Source organism: Colias croceus, chromosome 22 (assembly GCF_905220415.1).
Source record: "Colias croceus chromosome 22, ilColCroc2.1".
Classification (NCBI taxonomy): Eukaryota; Metazoa; Arthropoda; class Insecta; order Lepidoptera; family Pieridae; genus Colias; species Colias croceus.
In genome coordinates this window covers 784258-811338 of record NC_059558.1, presented here as the reverse complement: position 1 = coordinate 811338, position 27081 = coordinate 784258, and the positions used below count along the sequence as shown (strand labels likewise).

The following is a 27081-nucleotide window of genomic DNA, read 5'->3' as shown; positions in this document are numbered from 1 at the left end:
AAAATCGGCGCGCGGCACAGCAATTCGAGCATGGTCTACTCGTCTCAACGGAGCGATAGCGTCTGATGTATGAAATAGAATTATGTTTTTAGCTCCCGGAACGTGCGATGCAAGATGATTTCTTGCGTAATTAAAAATATAGTAAGCGCCAAAAGTGTTTTATCGTGATTAAACCAAAACTATAAGTAATTACAAAAAAGTGGTCGGACAAAGTTCTCACAAATGTTTCAATATAATTGTTTATGAAAAAAAGAACATAATAGGCATTACCATGTCAAGTAAAAAACGTAAAAGTGTGAAATTTAGAGGTAACTTCGTGAATTTTTTCTATCGAGTCAATTTCAATATTTTATGTTTTTGATCTGACAGTATAATCGAAAATATCATCAAGTTTTACATATATTTTATTTTTTATATTTGGTCTTGAATATTACACGTATCAACTAAATGTTGATTGGTGATTTGACTTTATTCGCGTTCTTAAAAAACAAACAATTATAATAATATAGTAGTAGTTTCTTAAATTATTTTATTTAAGTCGCATTTTTTCTTAAATACATATAAGATATCCACATTTTCCAAAGTACTCGTACCTCTTCGTCGTAAATTCTTTGCTATGACTTTCTTCATAATATTGTTATTAAACGAATTATGAAGTTTTTAACTGCAAATAATTTAATTTTCGCCAGCGGCCGCCATCTTATCACATAAACACAGAGCTTGCAGCGCCTCTACCAACGATTAATGTAACTATTTTACGATATGATCAAATAATTTTGGTCATTTCATGAAACAACCGTGCGTTAATTGGCCATATCGTGAAACGATTTCTTATCATTGATCTGCCCAAACCACATCATGATGTGGCCAAACTAAATTGGCCATTTCACGATATGCGACCATTTCGTGAAATGGCCACTCATATCATGAAATGATCAAATCTACGATATGACCACGACATATAGATCGTTTGTATCCCTTTTAAACATCAAAGTTGCTGAGTCATCAGTCAACTGATATAATTGTAGATTACTATAAATATCATTCTCATTATATGCTTCATGATATTTTAATCTTTAAAATTATGCAATCTGCATGCTGGAAATACCGTCTTCGCGACTCAAGGAAAATCGCTTTTTATAAGCTTGCTTTTATTAAAAGTAACAAAAAGTAGAAATGTCATGTATGACCTTCGGTTGCACTTAAAGTATAACCAGTATATTGTTTCACTTAAAGTATAACCAGTATATTGTTTCACTTTTATTTTAATACTAGTTGAAGCCCCGACTTCATTCGCGGGATTCCAAAAGTTTCAAACCTCCGTCATCGCTTATCACTAACGTTATTAGTTATTACTTATTACCATTGTCCATGGCCATGGTATAATAACACGTATTAGAGTACCTATAACATTGATATTATAAGTAAAAAGGTGTAGGTAACCAACACAACATTCAATCTTAAAAAAACGGCACACTAACGCACACACGATGACTGATGAGGCGTCAAAGTAAGATGGCATGATTCAACTATCGTATGCGAAAAAGACCAAAGAGAGAACTATACTAAAATGGGGCTAATTAGCCACATTGCACGTGCCCCCGCTGAATAATATCTACACATTTTTTCATAGGTATATAATCATTGTCCTGTAAGCATAGCTATATAAGTACAAAAGTCTAGAGCACAGAACTGAATGACAAAAAAGCAGGTGGGTGGTAAAGTATGAATGGTGACGTCATGTGCCCACGCGCCGCCTCCTAACACCTTATGTGTTAAATACTTGGAATAAATTCTTATTGATATTATTTAAATGTATGTTTAGATTATTCGTGATGGGATAATCTAAACAATGAACTATACGGATGTGTACGGTTGATGTCTTTTGTACTATTAGAATAATTGTTTGTCAATTGATCACAGAAGCAATATTCAAAAAGATGATTTTAATTAAGAACTGACTGTAGCTCAAGTAAGCCCTTGTGGCCTTGTAAAAGTTCAACATTGCTTACATACAATCTGATATTAAAGTAGGTACTAGGTACATCACAGGTACATCAATTCGCTGAGGTTAACTGTCATAAAGAAAGTCATAATATGTTTATTTATTTATTTATTTATTATACTTCATTGTACAAACATGAATGGACAAAGCAGAAAAACGAACAAAATCACAAAAAGGCATCATTTGTACAAAAGGCGGCCTTATTGCTGAACAGCAATCTCTACCAGGCAACCTGGTAGGAAAGGAAATGTAAGAAGGTCGTGGGATAGCGCAAAATAAATGACTATAATTACAATTACACATAACAATTCATTGCAAATAATATAAAATAGACACATATACACACATGTCACATACTAATATAAACTAAATATTACATATATATTATATACTTCAAAAATATGTACATACTAAAAATATTACTAAAATACATATTGTACATACATACATAAAATACAAATACATATAAACATACACATACATATTACAAAATACATACTATACACAAGCCAAAGTACACAGATGATAAGACATTCAAAAACAATGGTTACGGTTACAGATGTCAGCAAGCAGAAACAGAAAGGTAGGGAAAAAGCTACAGTAAGGAAAGGTAGTGATCTTTTAGCAGTGATTTAAAAGAGGAGAGCGTTTTAGCGCGTCTAATACTCTCAGGTAAAGCGTTCCATAGTTGGATAGCACGGACAGTAAAAGAGTTGTTGAAAAAATTGGAATGGTGGATAGGAGTTCATAGTAATAACAGGTTGGAAGAACGAAGAGAGAGGGAATTGCTAGAGCTTAAATACTCAAAGTTTTCCTTTAAGTATTGCGGTGCCTTAGGGCTAAATAGAATAGTGTACAGAAGATGCAGCAAATGAGTATCCCGGCGTTGGCGTATAGGGAGCCACTTTAATCTTTTCCTAAACTCAGAGACATGGTCAAATTTACGTAGTCCAAATATAAATCTGACACAGAAATTTTGAAGCTTCTCAAGGGTGTCGAGCTGATATTCACGAATGTTGTAGGGATACAAACCAAATATGGCTTCTGCTACTACGGAAGCTTTCTACAAATAAAATAATTATAACTAGGTTATTTATGAGATCCAAACTTAACACTCCAGCCTGTCGAATAAATATAGAAAATGTAATACATCTTTTTGACGATTTAAACACCATTTGGCTACATATGGCGACACCTAGATTAGTACATTAGGGGCAAGTCGTGACAGCCAACGGACAAGGCCTTTAAATAATTTAGAATACCCATTATGATGTGAATTATTGAGGCCTCTGTACCTTTTAAGTTCTGTAGTTTTGAACTAGTTTTAACTGACATGGAAAGGAGCAATAATTTGAAATCTATATGTCTCTTGTAAGCCTCGGGAAGTTACAGTAATAATAAATGAGAAGAGATTGTAAATAATTTTACCAGAAATTGATCAGAAATTACAATTTATTCATTACGATATTTTAAAATATGTAAACAGATTTCGAGATACCATATCCATATTGTTAAGTAATTTTGTGTTAAGTGTCTCTAAATATCGTTGAAATTGTCGTAATTTTAGAAATGACATAATCTAGGTTGCATTCGTAACTTTACCAAGTTTTCAGTAGACCTACATTGAAATGTTTATTTAAGTACTTACCTACTTTGCTGTTTCAAGGGTTTTTGACAAAATTTAACTATTATTTGCAAGTTGCCTTTCAAACTGTACACGGATGTACTAAATGTACTATTAAAATAATTCCAATCATTCCAAAGATTATCAATAAACAGGAATCAGCCCCTAAAAAGCTTCTGTAGTGTGTGTTATTATTCTCAGTAATCAAATATCGTAAATTCAGCGGTTTGTGGCGCGGCGAATGGCGACACTCCTGCGAGAGCCAGTCGCCTGCCACTCGCCTATCTAAGTTAACGTGTAATAAATTATAAATTTATAAATGTAATAAAGTAGTTCAGCATATACAGTATTTTATTGGAAGACCCCAGCCTTTGTACACTAAACTGGTGACCCCGACGAAGAACTCTCGAAGAAAGTTTGTAGTGAAGGGAATCGGCGTAATTAGTGACATTGGCTGTGGGGTAAGTTTTGTTCGAGATCAAATTCCACGCGGCACGGCGACAGGAAGTTAGCGTGACGCAATCGAAGAGCGCGCGTGGCACGTGGCGACTACAGCGGCAGGCGGCTCACAAGCTTATCGGCTAGTAACTCATCGGCTTAATAATGAATAAAGCAGCAGCTTCAGACACGCAGATCAAGGAAGAGGCGTCAGGCGCGGCGTTGGCATCGATAAGCGTGTCCACCAAGCTACCAGAATTTTGGACAGACTTGCCAAGGTTATGGTTCGCACAGTTCGAGTCTGTGATGGCCCCACAGAAGCAGGGGGAAGAGACCAAATTCAACCTGGTCATATCGAAACTCGGAAAAGAGGCCATTCAGCAGGTCAGCGACCTCGTGATGTCACCACCCGCCCAGGACAGGTATACGGCGCTTAAGGAGAGGCTGCTGCAGGTTTATGAAGAGAGTGCCGAAAGACAAATGCAGAAGTTGGTGTCGGAGCTGGAATTGGGTTCGCAAAGACCCTCCCAGTTTTTAAGGCGCATGAAGGATCTGGGTCGCAGCGCACAAATTGCGGACAACACACTCAAGAGCCTGTGGTTGTCGAAAATGCCGTCATCAGTTCGAGCAGTCATGGCGGTTTGTGAAGATCAGTCTCTGGACAAGCTGGCGGCCATGGCAGACAAGATTACCGAATACACCAACGTCGGGGATGTGGCAGCCGTGTCATGCAAGAAGGAAACAGATGAGCAGCCGGACGAGAAGATGAGCAGATTGGAGCTGGAGGTTGCAGCGCTCCGCGCCGAACTGAGGGGTCGCGAGCGCTCTAGGAGCAACGACAGACGGACCGACTTCAGGAGAAGATCGACATCGCGGCCGAGAAGAGCACCTGGAGACCCGGACTGGCTGTGCCGTTTTCACTTTCGGTACAGATCGAGAGCTAACCGCTGCGAGCAACCCTGCGCGTGGCGAGCCAAGCAGTCGGGAAACTAGACGGAGTACATGCGGGCGCGGTGGACGGATGTACTCAAGGTCAGGTAACCAAAAGCCATCGTTTATTAATTAGAGATAATTTAACGAAATATAGTTTTTTGATCGATACAGGCGCTAACATTTCCGTCATTCCAAAGTGGTGTGTTAGAAAGCCTATCGAAAAAGTCGATCTAAAGTTGTATGCTGCAAATGACAGCGAAATTAAATGTTATGGAATATGTAATTTAGAGTTATCGTTGGGCCTAAGACGGTCATTTAAATGGCCTTTTGTCGTATGTGATGTAAAACAGCCAATAATAGGTGCCGATTTTTTGAAGAATTTTAAATTAAATGTAGATTTGTATAATAATAAGTTAATCGATTCAGTTACCAGTTTAAATGTCTGTGGAATTAAAAGTACACATTTTTTCGGCACTATTAAAAGTATAAATAGCAACCATCCTTACGCGGATTTACTGGAACAATTTCAGGACATCACGCGCCCGCCAGCCTTCAAGGATGTCCCAGAGCATTCCGTGTATCATCACATCGAGACTACTGGACCACCTGTGCACGCGCGTGCCAGGAGGTTACCGGCCGACAGGTACGATAGGGTTAAAAAGGAATTCCAATTGATGCAAGAGCTAGGCATATGTAGACCTTCAAATAGTGAGTGGGCCAGTCCTTTACATATTGTACCTAAAAAGGATGGTGGTATCCGACCCTGTGGGGACTACAGGATGTTAAACGCAATTACAAAGCCAGATCGTTATCCGATACCTAGGGTACAAGATTTTACGTATGGGTTACATAATAAGAATTTTTTTTCAAAGTTAGATATTTGTAGAGCGTATCATTTTATAGGTATTAATCCAGACGACATTAAAAAAACAGCCATTATTACGCCGTTTGGGCTTTTCGAATTTCCAAGAATGACGTTTGGCCTGCGTAACGCGGCACAAACATTTCAAAGATTTATCAATAATACAGTTTTATCAGGCATAGAACAATTGAATTATGGCAGCGACTGTACAGGGGGCAAAGGTCAGTCAGTCGTGTTCGGTTACATAGATGACGTCATCATAGGATCGGATAACCCCGATATACATAGAGAACATTTACGATTAATATTTGAGAGGTTGAGTAAATATAAAATGTCTATTAATTTAAGTAAATGCGTTTTTGGACAGTCCTCTATAGAATTTTTAGGCTATTTAGTTTCAGAAAAGGGCATAAGGCCGATGCCGGAAAAAGTTAAAGCTATCGAGTCATATCCGAAACCGGAGACAGTAGAACAATTACGTAGATTTTTGGGCATGTTAAATTTCTACAGAAATCATATTCCTAACGCTGCTCGAGTTCAGGGAGTTTTAGATAGGTATTTACACGGGACTAAAAAACGAGATAAGACGCGTATAGATTGGACAGACGAGGCGAATAGTGCATTTGAAGTGTGTAAAGAAAATTTAAAAAATGCCGTTACTATTGCGCATCCAATATCTAGTGCCAAATTAGGGTTAATGACCGACGCGTCAGATTTTAGTATAGGGGCAGTGTTAAATCAGTGGGAAGGAAATTCTTGGAAACCTTTAGGATATTTTTCAAAAAGATTATCGGAATCGCAAAAGAAGTACTCCACATATGACAAGGAGCTTCTAGCGATTTATTCAGGAATAGTTTACTTTAGGGATTTAATCGAAGGCAGAAATTTAACAGTTTACACGGACCATAAACCTCTCACTTTTGCTTTAAGTAAATTAAGTTCTAATAAAGAGTTACCTAGGCGAGCGCGTCAATTGTTGTATATTAGCGAATTTACAAGCGACATACAACATATTCAAGGCACTGAAAATCAAGTGGCCGACGCTTTATCGAGAATCGAGAGTATCGTATGTCCTAGTTCGAGTGAATACGTGGAGGTTGCGAGAGCACAGGCGACAGACGCTGAGCTCGCAGATTTGATGAAAACAAATGATAAATTGCAATGGAAACAGTTAGCGCTCGATAATAATGACGATATTAAAATATATTGTGAAACATCAGCTCAGAATATTAGGCCGTATATACCAGCACAGTTTAGGAAAAGTATTTTTAATAAATTTCATGACGTTTCCCATCCCGGAGTTAGAGCATCGCGTGCGTTAGTTAGTAAAAAAGTTTTTTGGCCAGGCATGAATAAGGACGTGGGGACCTGGACCAGGACGTGCGTTAGGTGTCAGAAAAGTAAGGTTATTAGGCACACTGTTTCAAAACTTAGCGATTTTAACAATAGCGAGCGTTTTGAACATTTGCACGTGGATCTGATAGGACCTTTACCGGAAACCGAGCACGGTTTCCGTTATTGTGTCACTATGATCGATAGGTTAACGCGGTGGCCTGAGATTTGCCCTGTGAAGGACATGACTGCGGAGTCGGTAGCTAGAGCAGTTTATGAAGGATGGATTTGTCGTTTCGGTTGTCCTAAAGTTATTACCACCGATCAAGGTAGACAGTTTGAAAGCGAATTGTTTACAGATTTAATGAAATTATTAGGTATTCAAAAAACGAGAACTACCCCGTACCACCCGCAGTGTAATGGTAAGATAGAAAGGTGGCATAGGTCCTTGAAGTCGGCTCTGGTGGCTAGATTGAACAATAATCTAGCATGGTTAGTAGAACTACCTACGGTCATGTTAGGATTGAGAGCAGCTTGTCAAGCAGACACTGATAATATCAGCGCGGCGGAATTTGCTCTGGGTCATTGTTTAAGGTTGCCGGGAGAATTTTGTTCGGATAAAAGTACGAAAATTGATAATCCACATTCGTTTATAAGTAAGTTAAGAGACACTTTGAATAAAATTAGGCCCATAAAAAGGGTATGTAAAAATAGTAATAGTACGTTTGTGCATGCTGATCTAAATTCCTGTTCACATGTTTTTCTAAGAGTGGACGCGGTACGGAGACCGCTAACGCCTCCGTACAGCGGACCATATAAAGTTTTAGAAAGAAATAGTAAAGTTTTTAAAATATTAATTGATAATAGAGAATGTAATGTGTCGATTGATAGACTTAAGCCTGCGTATATTTTAGAAGAAAATGAAGTTAGACATGACAGTAGATTAGATCAGCATAGTGAGGCTAGTGTGTGCACGCCTTTAAAGAAATCACGTAGTGGCAGAATAATTAAAAGACCTGTAAGATTTTTGGACTGTAATTAGGTTAATGGTGCATTGGCATTTTTGTTAGAAGTAGGCACGCGAAGGTTGCGTAATGTCATCTCAGCACATATTAATGTTATAAGTAAATGTTAGGAATATTTGTATTCATTTTATTTCAAATCTCGGCTCAACCAGTTAATTATATATAATTTTTTTTTTTTTTTGATATTTGTCAGTTATGTAAATCATTTTTTTTTTAGAAGGGGGTGTATGTAGTGTGTGTTATTATTCTCAGTAATCAAATATCGTAAATTCAGCGGTTTGTGGCGCGGCGAATGGCGACACTCCTGCGAGAGCCAGTCGCCTGCCACTCGCCTATCTAAGTTAACGTGTAATAAATTATAAATTTACTAGCTGTTGCCCGCGACTTCGTCCGCGATTAGGTCGTTTTTCGTCATTCGTTGTTTAAAAAAAATACGTGACACTTTATTTTAAAATTTTCTTAATTATTGTCTCTTATAAAATTTAACTACATTAAAATTGAACACTCTGATAATAAAATCTTAAAATCTGAAGAAAACATGAATGTGGTTTAAATTCTACATTACTTAGTATCAAATAATAATCTAAATTAAATGTAGATTAACAGTTTGAGCACACCATTATAGAATATGTACCTAAGTATTAAATTACGTTAGTTTACATAGTAACTTTACTAAAAACACGATGACTATCTTTCGCGCTCGATACCACAAACTAAGCATGTTTGTGGTAGGTACGTGGCCCGCGTCACTTGACCCCCATCTGGATCCATGATGATGATTCCATCCTGAAGATGATTCTGAAGATGATTCTGAAGATGATTCTGAAGATGATCCAGGATGATTCCATCCTGAAGATGATTTCTTTTGCCTGGAAGAAATCACCGTCGCCTAACAAATATAATGTGTTTTCTTATAAAACCGTTACATAATTTATTTTATCTACTTAAATAATGAAAATGATATATTTATAAAATATAAAACATATTATTTAAAATGATTAAAAATAAATAAATGAAGCAACTACGATTCAAAGAAAACATCTTTTTCAGTGTGAAATGCTCTAAGCAATCCAGGATGATGAACTGTATATCATGTACCTACTCTGATCCCAGTACGGTCGGTACGTCGATAGCCATAACGATAAATATTATAATCAGATAACCGCAAAGTCAAAATAAAAACATTACTTGTAAAGTTGTGAGTGCAAAATTTACGTTTCATTTGGCAATAACATTTTTTTCGGTACTAAAACGTAGTAGTTTGATATGTGGTTGGCTGCCCCTCCTCTCCTTCCTGAAAAATATCCACCCAAAATTTCCCGAGATACTTCCAATGATTGAACCATTGGACGTTGGACATTAACTTCAGTCAAAAATTGACGAAGCGGATGATTACTAATTTCCACTTAATCCTCGCTGCTACTGTCTTTATCATCAAATCATCAATTTTCAAGTGGTGTAGTAAAAATATCAGCAGAAATCGTCTTCCAAAGGCGATATAATTTTATTAGCATTGAATAAAAAAATCAAAAGTTAACTGTAAATCTATAAAAAAAGCTACTTACAAATAAAATTTTATCAAAAACTTCTGTTCCCAATGCACCTCAAAATAATAAAAGAATCATTCATTTCATTTCATTTCAATAAATACCTGTAAGTAACAACTTACCTTTTGTGGGAACGCATGATGGTGAAAATTCACAAAACACGAAGATTGCATTTGATATTTTTGGTTTTATGGCATTCAATTGCTTTATAAATATCACTACATAGTATAAAAAAAGTCGCTTTCTGTGTCCCTATGTCCCTATGTCCCTTTGTATGCTTAAATCTTTAAAACTTCGCAACAGATTTTGATGCGGTTTTTTTAATAGATAGACTGATTCAAGAGGAAGGTTTTAGTACATAATTTATTAGGTTTTAGACAAAGCGGACGAAGCCGCGGGCGGTAAGCTAGTAAATTTATAAAACACGAAGATTTTAAAAATTGTAACTAATGAACACAACATTATATTATTATACTCTTTGGAACACAATCATTAGATTAACTGTAGATAATGGTGTCTATTTTTACTTAAAATAATAAACATCTAAGTAGGTACCCTCACTTTAAAAAAAAATGTAGTTTATTATTTACACGAAATATATCTTATAGGGAACGGAAGATATGGGTTAAAGAGTTAAATAAATAAATAACATAATTATATTTAAATTATTAATTTTTAACATTGTGTTCAGTAGTGTTAACATGTAAATTGATTTGATTTTTACGAAATCTCATAGATGGCGCTGTTACAAAATTAACATTATACAACTTACATTCTTTAAGCTATGTTTCTCTTCCCAAGTTACTTAAATGGCATAATTTTTATAGTGTCAATCTAAATATTGTCAAACAACATTTATATATGCGTCATTTGATTATTAATTTCCAATAGTTAACGTGTAAATTAACATTTAATAGATGGCGCTGTTTCTAATTTGTCTTTATACTACTAAATTCATTAAACTGTTTCTCTGCCCAAATTACGTAAATGACATAGTTTTTATTTTGTAAAGCTAGATAATAGCATGGCTTACTCGAAACCAACATTTAAACATGAGTCTTTAGATTGTACGCTGTCGTAATACACGGAATACGTAAGAAAAATAAAGGTTCACAGCTCCTCCCCCGTAGGTGATAGCTTGATAATATGTAGCCTATAGCCTCACCCGACCTGTTAGTAATATTCATGCAAAATTTGAAGTCAATCTATGCAGTACTTTTCGAGATTAGCTCGGACAAATATACAGACAAACAGACAAACAGACAAACAGACAAACAGACAAACAGACAAAAATTCTAAAAACTATGTTTTTGGCTTCTATATCGATTATAGATCACGGCCCAGGTATTCTTTTAAAAAAATATTCAATGTACAGTTTTGACTTTCCTACGATTTTATTATATGTATAGATAAATGTAATAAAGTAGTTCAGCATATACAGTATTTTATTGGAAGACCCCAGCCTTTGTACACTAAACTTCTATTTAACTAAGGAACAACAACATCTTAAATATATAGTAATTTCCAAGTAATTTCGAAATCACAGACTATTTATATCAGATCAACGATTACTAGTCTAGCCAGTAAAATAAGTTTTATAAGTACTTATCATGCCTACGGATCGGCACCTGTAAGTGACAGTGTATGAAGGTCGATCGAGATTCGAGACCAGTCGAACCAAGCTGGCTGGTTGACATACATATCTATTTTTAATTATACAGATTATACTTTACTTTTAAACTCCTTAACGATTTTAAGTACTGTGACCATCCCGTTTTGATCATTTCATTTTAACTTTTATTTTGAGTTCGATAAGGTTTTGTTGTGGAATTGTTCTTGTTTAGTAAGGGGAGCTCATATTTTCCGAATTGATGTAGGTACATGTGTATATTTCCTTCCCTATTATTTTTTAACCTCTGTAGTGTAAACAACTTGATTATTATGATTTTTATCAAAATAATTACTTAATTCTAAAATAAAATAAAAATTTGGCAGATTTGATCCATAAATTATGTGACCACACAGTTATAGGTACCTATTTTTTGTATTTTCCAAGAATCATTTGGGTTTTTAAGCTATATGTTATGGATGGAATATAGGTCTAGAATCTAGCTTAGAATCTATTATTTATTTATTTATTTATTTATCATAGATGCACCAACAATAGCTCAATTTGTAACAATAAATAAGTATTCGTACATAAAATCCTATTCTAAATTGGCTACTAATTATAGGTACATACAGCATTACATGAACATTGGATTGAATTTAGTATTAATCTAAATTATACACAGAAAAAAAATGTCAGAATTAAATAGAGTAATTAAAAACAATATTTTCAAGAAAAAAAAAACTTAGAGGAATTCAATAACAGTGTCACTTACAGATAATTCCAATAATTTTATTCTTAAAAGACCAAAACGAGTCGTGAAAAATGTCAACATCATTATTTGTATTAATCTTATTGAAAGCACGCATTAGTCTGTTCATGGGGCTATACTTCTTTAAGTTTGTACGAGACGAAGAGGCAGAAAAAGTATTGACTATCGCATAACGTGGGATTGAACGGGGAACAGTTAAATTAATATAAGTTAGAAGATTGGTGTTTAGATTGCCATTTACGATTTTATGCAAAGTATAAAGATCCAAAAGGTGGCGACGATTTTCCAAAGAAACAAGTTTGAAATGCTCTAACCTATCATTATATGGGGCCCTATAGTTGATGTGAGCATCCTTAAAAGCTAAAAATTTTGTGAATGCCTTTTGTACTTTTTCTATTCGTGCAATGTGTCGTTGATAGTGAGGGTTCCATATTGCACTAGCATATTCTAGCACACTGCGGACGAGAGAATTGAATAAAATTACCAAAGGCGCAGTTGTGTGAAAATCCTTAGTATTTCTTTTGATAAAACCTAACATACGCCATGCTTTTGAAATAATATCCTCAAAGTGATGCGAAAAAGTAAGTTTAGAGTCAAAGTATACACCCAAATCGCGAGCAACAGATACTTCCTTTATAGGCTCCATGTTAATGTTATAGACTGAATTTAATTTATTAATTTTTCTAGAGAATTTAATATGTAAACACTTGACAACATTAATTTCCATCCTATTATCAATACACCATTTATGAACAGCATTTATATCTTGTTGAAGTAAAAATGCATCTGCCAAAGTATTTACTGTCCTATACAATTTTAAATCATCTGCAAAGATTGCACATTGACTATATTTTACACAGTCTGAAATATCGTTAATAAAAATCAAGAAAAGGGCCGGGCCTAGATGCGAGCCCTGAGGGACACCAGAAGTTGCTACAAATTCATGGGACGTATAACCCCCCACGGTAACTCTTTGTATTCTATTGTGAAGATAAGAATGAAACCAATCCAAAAGACGCCCGTGGAATCCATAATTTTTTAATTTATGTAAGAGAGTGAAATGATCCACCCTATCGAAAGCACTACTAAAGTCAGTGTATACAGCATCTACTTCACTACCACTGTCGAGATTATTGCAGATGTAAAAAGTAAAATGCAGCAAGTTTGAGACCGTTGAGCGGTTTTTACAAAAACCGTGTTGAAAATCGTTAATTAGATTATAGAAGTATGGCATAATAGTGGAAAGCACCAAGCGTTTAAATACTTTAGAAAACGTGTTCAATATAGAAATAGGACGGTAATTTTTGGTGTCACTCTTATCTCCTTTTTTGTGAATAGGTATAACATTAGCAAGTTTCCATTGTTTAGGAAAGAGAGAAGAATCAAGAGATTTTTGAAATATAATTTTCAGAGGAAGTGACAGATTTGTGTATGTTCTAGTTATAAACAAGGGTGGTACACCGTCAGGCCCGGCACCTTTACTAGAATCAAGAGATTGGAGTAATTTTGCTATATGGTCTTGACTCAAGGCGATATTGTGGATGAAGAATTGGGGATACTTATCCTCAGTATCAGAAATAAAATTCCTATCACTCTTGGAATAAATCGACTCAAAATGAGAAGCGAATAGTTTGCAAATACCCTGCCCCGTATCAGACGTTACATTGCCTAGTTTCATTTCAGATGGAATATTTGATGAACAACCTTTTCGGTTATTTATGAACGCCCAAAATTTCTTAGGGTTTTGTACAATAGATGACTCGATACTAGAAATGTATTCCTTGTAACGGATCTTAATTAGATCGCTTATTCTTTTGTTTAAGATACCTACCTCTAGTTTGTCCCTCGGATTGTGATATATTTTTAACCTCTTACGAATTTTTTCCTTCTCAGATATTAGTTTCTTAAGGTCAGTTGTATACCAAATTGGGTATTTATTACTTTTAATAATCCGTTTGGGTACATGAACATCAATAATTTCATAGATAATTTTATAAAATTTAGAAACCATGATATTGACATCATCACAAGGCAAAAGTTCCTGTTCCCATTCAACTTTAGATAGTTCAGAGTTTATAACACTGTAATCAGCTTTAAAAAAGTTGTGAACTTCATGCGGTTTATGTCGCAAATAAGTACATTTAATCGAAGCGATTTTTATAGATTTTTATTATTAGGAAATTTGTTATACATAGACCAGATTAACTTTTATAACTTACTTTTTAGAAGACATACCATTACTACATAGTTTTGGAGCTCGTTCATTTTGCATACCTGTACCTAGTTGTATAATATAGTCCAAGAACCATTTTTCAAATCCTTACTGACCACACAGCTTACACGGTTAATTATGAAAGCATTTACTTTTGAAATATAGTCCATCTTGATGTTAAATACGTGATGCGGACTCTCTTTTGTGGTGTATCCTTGGCCGAAATGTCAACACGAAGTGTATTGTGATGTAAAACAACTTAATGATGAGTTATTTGAGGTTATTTTAGTTTTAGTATAGCTGGAAATAGCCTGTGTAATATTTAGACTATTAGTATTTGTTTATATGTCTACTAGGTTTCCGCCCGAGGCTTCGCCCGCGCAGTCAAAGAAAAACCCGCATAGTTCCCGTTCCCGTGGGATTTCCGGGATTGCGTCATTTTCCCGGGATAAAAAGTAGCCTATGTCCTTACTTGGGTATCAAAATATCTCCATACCAAATTTCATGAAAATTGGTTCAGTAGTTTAGGCGTAATTGAGTAACAGACAAACAGAGTTACTTTCGCATTTATAATATTAGTATGGATTGTTTACAGACAGAAGAACAAGCACGAAAACTATCGTATAATACGTATCGTCATCTAGACTCTAGATCTAGATTCAAGAGCATGACGTCATAACGAATAAAAATGTTCCATAAACGCACGATAATTCCATAAGCTTTTCAAATTCTTATACAAATTCTCTCGAATACTTTGACGATAGTTTACTTGCTTGCGCTTCTCGCTTGACGGGAGTAAATCCATACTAATATTATAAATGCGAAACGAAAGTAACTCTGTCTGTCTGTCTGTTACTCAATCACGCCTAAACTACTGAACCAATTTTCATGAAATTTGGTATGGAGATATTTTGATACCCGAGAAAGGACATAGGCTACTTTTTATCCCGGGAAAATGATATAATCCCGGAAATTCTACGGGAACGGGAACTATGTGGGTTTTTCTCCGACTGCGCGGGCGAAACCGCGGGCGGAAACCTAGTAATAAATAAATGAAATTTTACTATTACGCCCATAGAATAGCTGTTAACCATTGAAAATCAACATAAAATGAAGACAATGTAAATCTGTATAAATGCAAATTGAGAAAAACCTACTGCGCAATAAATATAAATAATACTGTTGCATAGTTAAAGATAATTTTATTGCTTGAACACGTTTTCATATTTTTCTAAGAATAAACTTATTTTTATAACTGACTCTAAAGTTGATATTGTTACATAATAATTTATGATTTGTCTTTAAGCAGTGGTGTTTCAGATGAGCAGTACTGGGTAAAAATCTCGGTGTAGGCTACTTAAGTACTAGATATTATTCTGTGGTGTACGTTAATACATTTTTCATTCCGATTTGCACAATACAAAAGGTTGAATAGGAATCCCTCATTGTTTCTTTTGTATCAACTAGCTTCTAGTTCCGACTTCGTCCGGGTTGATCAGGGTTAAAAAAAGTAGATCCAGACTTACAACAAGTAGAGCCTTAAAAATTTATCACTTTTTTAAGTAAAATGTGATTTTAAGTAATATAAAATAAGTGAATGTTAAATTAATGGTAATTAGGAAAATTTTCATTTATTTTTCTCGTCAGGAAAATTTAGTTTGATTTAAACTTTTTAAGTGTAGTATTGTTTATGTTTCAATTATATTTTATGACTATTTTTAACCGACTTCAAAAAAAAGGAGGAGGTAATCAATTCAGCCGGTATATTTTTTTTTTTTTTTTTTTTTTTATGTATGTACACCGATTACTCCGAGATTTCTGAACCGATTTACGTGATTCTTTTTTTGTTCGATGCGGGATGGTGTCGAATTGGTCCCATAAAAATTTTATTCGGATAGGCCCAGTAGTTTTTATTTTATGAGCATTTTTGTCTGTAGGTATTTGTAAATTTTGCAAGTGCAAGTTTGAAGTCGGTTGTTTTTAACGCAGTTATCACTTGTTTATCATTAAAATTGAACGAGCTGTAAAAACTTATATGTTTATATAATATTTTACTTCATTCCACACAATTCAAATACACTATCGCTTTTAAAATCAACAATAAGCATATTTCAAAGTACAAACTGAAATATTTGCCAACAGTTTCCAAAGCTTGGCATAGTATGTATAATATTTGGACCTCAGCCAATAAAGTTTAACTATATTGTGAATGTAAGCGTATTGTATGTAAATATAATTCTGTCTATACAATCTTTTTGTTTATAATGGCTTGATAAGCCATGCAAAACTATCAAGATTAGTCAATGTATACGATAAGTGACAGCTAGTGAATATATTAGATCAATTCTCTCAGCGGCCCAATTTTTTACTTATGTAAAGTAAACTTATGTTTATCTTAATCATTTGTGCTAGAAGGAAGTTATATTTTTGTTCATACTTCTTATCTACTCATTTTTTTCACACGCTTCGAAGCGTGAGATACAACTTAATTTGACAGTGACATTCAAAACGTCAAAATAAAAATATGTCGCATTTTGGCGCCACATTATATGTCATCTTGCTCGTTGTTATTTTCTAAATTGCTTGTTACCATCGATGTGTACATGATAACGGTCTATGTGTCTAGAATTTTAGATTATCTAGTGGCAAAGTCCGTGCGTGTGCTAACCTTGAACTGACGTGGGTCACGACGCATCTGCAAGGTCATTGTGACAAGTTTGACACAACCTGTATGTGACCTGTCAATGTAGTATCGTAGTTAGAAGTTATACCTACTAGGGTGCTCTAGGGTGATTCAAAGTTTTTGCCTTTTGGATTGTAATTTCTAGGGAAAATTATTGAAGAAATTGGTTGAGGATTAAAAGTATAATTTTAAGCTTGTATTATTTTGTTCATCTTACCAAGTCCTTTTCTTTCTTTGCGTTGTTGATAGTATTTTTTTTTTTAAACTGGCGTGTCCTTATCTCTGCAAATATAAAAGGTATTTCTTACCATTTGGCGGTGCACCTCTTCGTTTCAATTTATAATAATAATTTTACAAAAAAGCTTTTCCGAGGCCATCTTCAGATATTTTTTAATTCATATGTATAATTTTGGTACCTATGTATGTTTTATTAAGAGTTTTTATTAAGTACTTTCCTGCTCTTTATTTTATTCAGTTTTCAACATTTACGCTGTTCTTTTATAAATATTCTACATATGCAGGTAAATACAACGGCCTTGTAATGTATCATCTATAAATGGTCTCGCTTAGTTGTTTCCTACAATGGTCGTCTCAAGTAACTATTGTGTGGTTAAGCGCAGGTGGGCGCGGTCGATGTGTGGATGGGTAAATGTACTGTGATGATTTTTAAGCTATTGCATCTGTAACGAAAATCCTCACGCTCCCCACTCCAGCGGGCGTAGGTGTGGCTTGAAGGCATAGCATGCAATAGCTTTACCGCGGCAGTCCCCGAGTGCCACACGTCGTTTTTTTTTAGAAGTGTTGAATTATGTATTGTTTAGAAGTGTTTTATATGTTTGAACTTTGAAAGTATACGATAATAAAGATGTGTTTTTTTTTATTGCGTAAAAAACGGATGCTACTTATAGCGTTCCGTGCACAGATGATAGGATTTTGACATTTAATAGTTATTATGCAAAAACTTGTTCCGAAATTCAAATTTGCGAAGTGGTTATTGACTGTTGCGTCAGAGTGTGGGTTCGAATCGAACTGTGGGAAATCATTTCGGTTGCTAATGGAGTTCATGTTTGCAGAAAAATACTGAAGAAAAAAGCCTGTGTGCCGAGCACGTGCCAGAAGTGAAACTTCTTTGGCAAGATTCAAATATACCAGAATCGTCGCTTTATTCCATGACGTGACGGTATTGCCATTACGCGATCTTTAAATTTTACTCTCAACGCGCCTAAAGAAGTTTCACTTCAAAAAATCACGTCATACCTAATTCAATCTGTAAGTACATACCACGGTAATATCTGTTATACGCTCCTTTTCACTTTTACTACTGAAAAATCGCATTTCCAGGGGAACTACAGTTATATTTGAATTTCTTTAAAAAACTTTCTTTGACTACGCGGGTAAAGCCGTTGCGCGTTGGTAAAAGCTCGCAAGAAATACGTTTTTCGTAACGTCTCTAGAGAAAAAGTTGATATAAAAGTTTATTAGTTATTAGACGGAAGCAAATACCGATTTAATTTAAAAGATATCAAATTTACAGCTAAACAGTATTAAAATATTATCAATTTAGCATCGAAATAATTCATTTCAAGTGACAAATATAACGCTGTGTGTAAACAGTATTTAGAGCAAGTGACTTGGCAAGGTCGCGCCTTTTACTTCTGAGCGCCATGTTGGATTCGTGACGTCATCAATGTAGATAATAAATAACACGACTGTAAGTTATGGATATTGAAAAAAGGCGGAAGTACAATAGAGCGAAAGAAGCTTAAATTATATTTCGATGTGTCAAGACATAAATTCCATGCAACTGATTCGACATAAATTGAAGGCAGTTTTCAGCGATTCCATTCCACGCAGAAGTTACAAGGTTTTCTTTACCCTCCGCCAACGGTGAAGCTTGCGAATGTCTTACCTGCAGCTATGGTGTTTCCGAACAATCTTGAATCATCCGAATGTATGATAATATACGCAAAGCACCTGTAAAACCAGTGATAGAGTAAGATTCAAACTTAATGGCGGTTCAGAAGTTAGATGCAGGTGCTAGTGCGAATGCGGTCCTTTAACGTCCCGCTTATAACCAAAATTGTTTTCTGCGCATCGGATTGTAGGATGTCCTGAACCGCCATTAAGTTTGAATCGTACTGTACTAGTGTTTATGTATATAATTTAACATTATACACATAATATATTAACATATGTTATGTATTATATTTCACCTGTGGTGTCCACTTAACATAATGTGGTCGTGATCCTTTGCTTGCTCTTCCATAAAAAACAACTAGGTAGTTTAAAAAAAAGCCTGGTAATAAAACGCGGGTGAGAGCTTTTTCCACAACTAGTTTTTATTAATATCCGTAAAAAATATTTACAATCGAGAACAATTATGATAATCATTATTATTTAAACTACAAACGTTTCGGTATTTTGGGCTTTGTGTGATGTTAATCGGCGTGGAAGTGTTTTGATTATAATCATTGTTATAATATACAATGAAAACTGGTTTTTAAATGCTTACGAGATTTTGGCGGCAACGTTTGCGACTTTGTATTTTTTATTTTTGGTTATTTTCGGATTATCCGATGCCAAAGTGCTTATGTTTTGCGTTTTCATGCATCGTATGCGTGCGATGTCGATTAATTTTATGACATATCCATTATATGTGATAAAAGCGAATGTTTGTAAGAATGTATGAATACATAATATTGTGTTTTTACTTTTTAACGCAAAACTGATAGGTAATCGGATCTGCGTGAAATTATACCTAGATAGATTATCTCGATTAGCATTTAGGTTACTTTACCGGGTACTACTTGAGTACCACGGGCTCTGCGCATCACATGGGGATATCTCCATTCTCCATACCCCATACGGGGACACGGAACTTCACAGAGGAATGTTGATGCATTATTTGCATGTGTCCTTAAACAAAAGCACTAAAAATTATTTACGATGGCAACCTTTAAAAGCTGCTCCACTACTTTGTTATGGCAGGTGTTGTCAACTTTTGGAACAACTTAATCGGTAAAAATTAAAATTTTTCTTTATTCTCTTTTTTCAATTTATATTAGCGGCTTAGCCCGGTTTCGCGTGTGGTATAAAACACATTAATCTGTCGAGAATATTTTCATGACGATTTAAAAGCTTCTAAAAGAAGATTAATGGATTTAATTGTCCGTGTAACGTACATGATGGTGAACGATGTACATATTTACTAAATTTTATATATCTGTGTCAAAGTTTGGTCACAACTGGCTGTAGGCAGGAAGCGTCGCAAAGGACACGGTGGACCGGTTGCATAGTTACATAAACTGTCCATTTTACAATTTCGATATATGTATTATAACTCGGTTATATTTCGATACATTGCACTAAAATTATTGTAATAAAACATTGTTATCGATATTTTATGGGTAGGTATAACAAAATCTTTATTATATATCAATTATGTGTGTGCTCTATACCTTTTTTTATTTATTTTTTTATTTTTTATAGTGGGGAAATCTTCCAAAAATACCCACGGCCCCCGGGGAAGGAACCGTGGGTTATGTCGGATTCTTACCGACTAAAACCCCACTGTGTTCCGTTGAGGCCGTGGGTATTGATTAGAATTCTTCCGCGACCCCCTGTGTGCTCTATACCTACAGAAATGTTTTTGATTTTATGTAGGTATTTAAAAAAATGATACACATTTGTTTTACATCTGTTTACTTCCTACAACTAAAGTAAACATATACACATATATATATATATATATTACATATATATACATATTATAAGAACCGACTAATTTTAAATCAGTCTATTTATCCGAAAGATTATCTGGTGCTTTTTTACACTAGAACTACCTACTGTATTTGTCCAAATTCTTATTCTTACTTAATTATTAATATAAATATTTTATACTAACGGTCCGCCCCGACTTCGCCCGTGGTACATATTCACGTTTTCTCTACATAAGAACCATCCTCGAACTTCAAGGAATATTATAAAAAAAGAATTTACAAAATCGGCTAAGCCGTTCTGAAGTTATGCGCTTACCAACACATTTTGGGATTCATTTTTATTATTATAGATTTATGAATTCTCGACTTAGCAATACGCGATCGAGCCTACTTATACGACGACAAGGCATATAAATATACCTACTTTTAAAATGTTAATAGGTAATTAATATGAAATCTGACATTGATTTGATGTTTAATTTAGATTATCAATAAAACCCTGAAGGTGCCTGAAGGTTAATGAATCGAAAAACCCATAACCCCTCTCAGCTAAATGTCGTTTGATTCATAAAAGATAAAAAACAACGTTGCTAATCTGTTACAATCGAATTCTAAGAAGTTTATCTACCTATACTAATATCATAAAGAGGAAAGGTTTGTATGTATGTATGTATGTATGGTTTTCACGCATAAACTACTGAACCGATTATAATTAAATTTAGCACACATATAGAGGGTAACTTGGATTAACACATAGGATAGGTTTTATCCCGGAAATCCCACGGGAACGGGAACTATGCGGGTTTTCCTTTGAAAACGCGGGTGAAGATGCGGGCGAAAAGCTAGTATTTAATATTGTGTTTGTTATGTCTGAAAATATTTATAACTAGCTGTGCCGCGCGGTTTCAACCGCGTGGCTCCGCTCTTGTTGGTCTTAGCGTGATGATATTATAGCCTATAGCCTTCCTCGATAAATGGGCTATCTAACACTGAAATAATTTTTCTAATCAAATAAGTGCGTTAAAACAAACAAACATACAAACAAACTCTTCAGCTTTATAATAATTTTTCCCGAATAAAAATAGCCTAGTCTGCGATTTAAAATGAAAGAAAAAGTCACTTCAATATCGATCTTAACGTTTTTGAGATGGGAACAGACATACGTACAGATATAATTGCTTTGATAGGTAGATACTATTTTTTCAATACATACCATTTTTTACACAGCATTTGTATATGATAAAGCAATATATTACCTAAACCTCGTAAATAGAACAATTATATACAGTTAAAATCGATTTGTTTGTTTGTGCCACTTTATTTTAATAGCTGAGTAATTAAAAGTGAATGTGGGTCAGCAGTCAAGGCGTTTATTGTAAGTTAAAATGTAATGTAAATAAAAATTAAACAATTTGTAGATGCATAGATAATTATGAAATATTAGCTTCGACACACGACTTTATTTTTAACAAGCTGCGCCCCACAGTTTCTAATGATGGTCTTAGCGTGATGATATATAGCCTAAAGGCTTCCTTGATAAATGGGCTATCTAACAGCCAAAGAATTACTCATATTATTTTCTTTCTTTCTTTCTTTCTATAATGGACCAGTAGTTTCTGAGATTAGCGCGTTCAAACAAATAAAAACACTCTTCAGCTTTAGGTATAATATATTAGCTTTCCGCCCGCGGCTTCGACCGCTTTGTCTAAAACCTAATAAATTATATACTAAAACCTTCCTCTTGAATCACTGTATCTATTAAAAAAAACCGCATCAAAATCCGTTGCGTAGTTTTAAAGATTTAAGCATACAAAGGGACATAGGGACAGAGAAAGCGACTTTGTTTTATACTATGTAGTGATGATAGATGTAGTAAGTATAGATATAAGATATAGAGATAAGATTAATCAAAGAAAAATATGTTCTAAGCGAAACGCAATACATATAAATAAATCCTAGATGATTCTGTTCCAAGAATTTGACTGCAGAAATTCTATATTCCCAAGAACAGAGCCGAAGGTACAAGCTAGTTTGATATAATTAGTTGCTAGAAATCAATTATGTTTGCCTTGACCGTTCTATGTAGATATACATACCTAGGTAATAACGTTCACGGTTATAAAACAAACATATCGTTTTTTTTGTTAGATTGATCTAGGTTCAATATCAAATTATTATGTTATAGTTTAAAAAACTAAAACAAAATATTTTCAGATAGCGTAATCATTTATTTGGTTTACAAATTAAGTATTGATTCTACTATGTTAATTTTATTACTCTGAAGGATTTCCTTTCTTTATTTTTTAAATGTTGAACTGTAGTGCCCTTTTCCTTAATCGGTCGAATAAATAATTATTTATTTGTCACAGTCATGTTATGGCCACAATAGCACTACAGTGGTCCGTGCCGCATGCGTTGTGATCGTTAATAATAACGAAAACACGAAATTTGGTATTATTAATTTTTAATTAGGCCTTAGGGTTAGGTTAGGTTTGGCATAGGCATTTGACCATCGCTTGCCCTACTATATTTTTCATGTTATGAAGAGCATGTTTATTGCCATTATAAAAAATTCATTAGTTTCTAGCCACCAAACAGGTCAGACGGACGGACCAATTTTACGTTCATCTTAAATTATTGAAAAGGGCTGCAAATCCTCACTTGACCTTTTCCGAAGGCCTATAACTTACCTTGCACAGCCATTTTCGTCTTTCCGTGGGTTTAGCAATGTCAACTACATATACGTGTTTCTCTGTTATTAAAATTCATTCATCGACATTGGTTGTAAAGTGAAGTCATCAATAAATTTACTTATAATAAAGAATTCGTTAAATGACTTCAATATTATTTCCTTGCATTGCCACTGCCGCAAAAGTTTTGTGTTCGCAAAAATTGGCACTCAATCTATACTCAATTCATATCAGCTGTTTTTCTGCAGTTATAATCTAAAATACGATAAATTTGCACAAGTTCATAATAGGTCTTTTATTCAACATCCTCGTTATGTTTTCCATCACTTTGTCAAATAGTGAAAAAAAAACTAATAATTTTTGCCAGAAAGTCAAGTCTACAAGCAAAAGATTCAATGAAGGCCGAGGTCTAATCCAGAATCCTGTATACCAGTCTAAGAATTTCCAGTGTTTCTAGTAAATTACTATTAAATTCTGGTCCAAAAATCAATTATTTACTACTTACTTACTAGTTACTACTACACTTATCTACAGCTGTACTTGAGAGTTCTGGACGATCAGTAATTTCCTAGAAATACTGAGTATTTTTGTAAGATAGGCTGGTATAACAGGGTTGCAATGCCTAACAACCGCGTTTACCTAAAAGAGCGTGTGCCGAACACACGTGTCAGAAGTGAAACTTCTTTTGCAAGATCCAAATATACCAGAATCGTCGCCTTACTCCATGACGTTACGGCATTGCCATGACGAAGTTTCACTTCAATAAATAGAAATAAAATAAATATATTTATTGATAAGAAATTTCATTCAAAAGTACCAGGCAAACATGTAACGCGAAGAGCTTTAAGGCCGTCGGCGCCTTGGCACTTCCCACATCTGCCTACTAAGCAGCGTTTAAGGAAACTCAAGTATTTCGCATTATTACATACGCTTTTGTAATGATTTTTGAGCCTTGGTGATATTTTAATTTTTATTGCATCATTATAATGGAGGCGTTAGTTATTTTACTATAGCCTATATGTAGCTTTGCGTCGAAATAACACACGTACGAGCACACACAAAATAATGTTATATCAATTCGTTTGTGTTACGTTGTCTCCTCAAGAACTTATAAGACTTCTTATATCACTGTATATAATACATATTATGTAGTTGATGAGTCGATTAAATTTTTCTTGAAAATCGGTTTCCTAGACATTCCGTAAAAGAACGAAAAACATTTTGTTAAGCCTTCCGAATTTATAATACTCGTATCCATAAAAGAAAAAACTAATATATTGGGAATTAAGGAAAAACTGTTTTATAATGCGGATTTCATCGAACTATTTGTCGGTATTTAAGGATTTCTATACTGTACATTATTATACCATTTATGGAAATTATAGTGAATAATATAAGAATAACTAATAATGTGTAATTCTGTTGCAGAGCTTCACCGACCATCAGTGCGTACGTCAGTCGCGCTTGTCATAATATGTATGGACATTCATAAAACCGTTCATAGCTAGACCGACCATACGCACGCGTATTTCCATACATATACGCACATGGTCGGTGAAGCTCTGCAACCGGCCTAACAGTAGATTAACCAATAATCTGAATATATTTAGAAAAGTCTATGTTTTACTGTATTGTAGGCAAAAAGTAAGTTCCTGTCTCTTGAATACCTACTTCATTGTGTAGTTTGTTTTCGATTCATCCAGGTACAAACCGTACAAGGGACTACAAATAAGAGGTAGGTACTGGGTACCTAGTTAAGAAACATTAAAATAGTTATACATTTAAAAATTTACACGAATAAAAAAGTTTTGAGGTTTTAAAATATGTAGGTACTATTCTAACTATTTAGAATAGTCTGTCTTAACTAGATAGATGTTAGTAAAACTAGTGGAATGCTAATTTTTTCTCGGATTGCATTAAAGCACGCATTTAGTTACTACATCAAGATTGATGTAACGTCTGACCGATTGACCACATTACTGGGACCGTGTTTGTAATCAGCTGTTTATTTTATCCGACTGTACAAAGTGGGGTTATGGATTTGACGTAATATTATGTTATATTGTTGCAATTTTAAAGAGGTGGTTTGCTATGGCGTGTCTCTATTGTTATTAACATTATGAACTTAGCTTTCCGCCCGCGTTTTCAAAGAAAAACCCGTTCCCGTTCCCGTGGGATTTCCGGGATAAAATCTATCCTATATGTAATGTATTAAATCATAATACATTACATTTATTATCTAATATTCTAGATTTGTTAATATTCTAAAGTTTACATAAATATGTTTTGTTTCAGGTGATGATGCAAGATACGTAGTGTATGACGGAGACAGCAATAGTCATGTTATCGCATCTTAAAATACATAGGTGAGTTAAAATACCTTTTTGATTTTATTAATAGATTTCTATCCTTTATTACATCGTTAATTAAAATTGGGAATACAATGAAAAAACAATAATATTAATACAAAAGGTATTGTTATTTTCTTCACCTACAAAATTTGGGAGGTTTTATCTATTTTTCAGCTTATACTGAAATAAAATAGCATTAACGTATGATTTTTTTGCAAACAGTACCTAATCCATAGTGTTGTAGAGTATGTATAAAACCGTAACAATTAGCTTAAATAACGACTAGAACAACACTTTTGCAGATAAAAAAATACTGATGCTACGAGACAAATAGCCAACGAGGTACCAAATAAAGGTACCTCTGTACTCAATGACCAATGAAACTAGTACTAAGGCAGACGCCCAACACGGCGATGAGGTAGCAAAAACCGAGAAAGATACCGATACCAATACCGGTGCGAATACCGAAACGAAAACCGGTAATAGTACCGAAACGAAGGAGCCTAAAGAGGGCAAACGAACAGTGTCATTTAATAGAGACGTACACGTTAAAAGATTCGGTGAGTTCCTCTGAATATCGGGACTGTCGCTAATATTTAATACGACTAATTCAGGCTTTGTTAGGCAGACAGCTATTTATGCCATTTTTATTTCATTTAGTAAGATTTATATACATTCAAAGCTATGTAACTGTACTTTTATGTACATACTACATAGTTATCCGTACAATTTTGAAATCGCTTGAGTAGAATTTAATTAGATTTCACGGTAAAAATAAACCTTGAAAGTATTGACTAACAGTAATTTACATTTGTGTGAAAGAATGAAGCATCAAACGGATTATTATCAATTAATTTTAACCTTATATTGAAAAACATAAAGTCTCAAAGGCAAATTCTTGCCATGTCTCATATTTATATGAATTTGTAATCTTAAGCCAATTTTAAGTTAATTTGAATCCAATAGTTGCTGTCAGTTTAACAAAGCCTCGTCTCTACTAATGAAAGGACTTACTATCACTGTTCTGTAGTATTTACCCTATTGACAAAGCTAATCAATATTTACAAGCTTTCTGTAAAGTTTGCATGTGTGTGTTTCTGTGTCGTTTGTTCCTTTTACTTGTAGATATGTATATATAAAAATAATCTTCGTATACATATAGTATTAATAAACATTTAACATTTTTAAATAATGAACTGAATATAACGAGCAAAGGTCACTACGTAACATCCGTATTTAAGATCGGTATTAATAACGGTATTGTGAAATACCGGTATGT

General features: G+C 34.4%; 1 protein-coding gene across 2 annotated transcripts in view; it reads left to right on the top strand.

Moving 5' to 3' along the window:
• Window positions 1–27081, top strand: part of LOC123701803 — a 72896-nt gene that overhangs the window by 7204 nt on the left and 38611 nt on the right. For both annotated transcript variants that reach the window (XM_045649365.1, XM_045649364.1), the window contains exons 2-3: window positions 25747–25817; window positions 26105–26362. In XM_045649365.1, the coding sequence (XP_045505321.1) occupies window positions 26173–26362 (190 nt within the window). In that variant the 5' untranslated portion in view covers window positions 25747–25817; window positions 26105–26172. The remainder of the gene's footprint in view (window positions 1–25746; window positions 25818–26104; window positions 26363–27081) is intronic.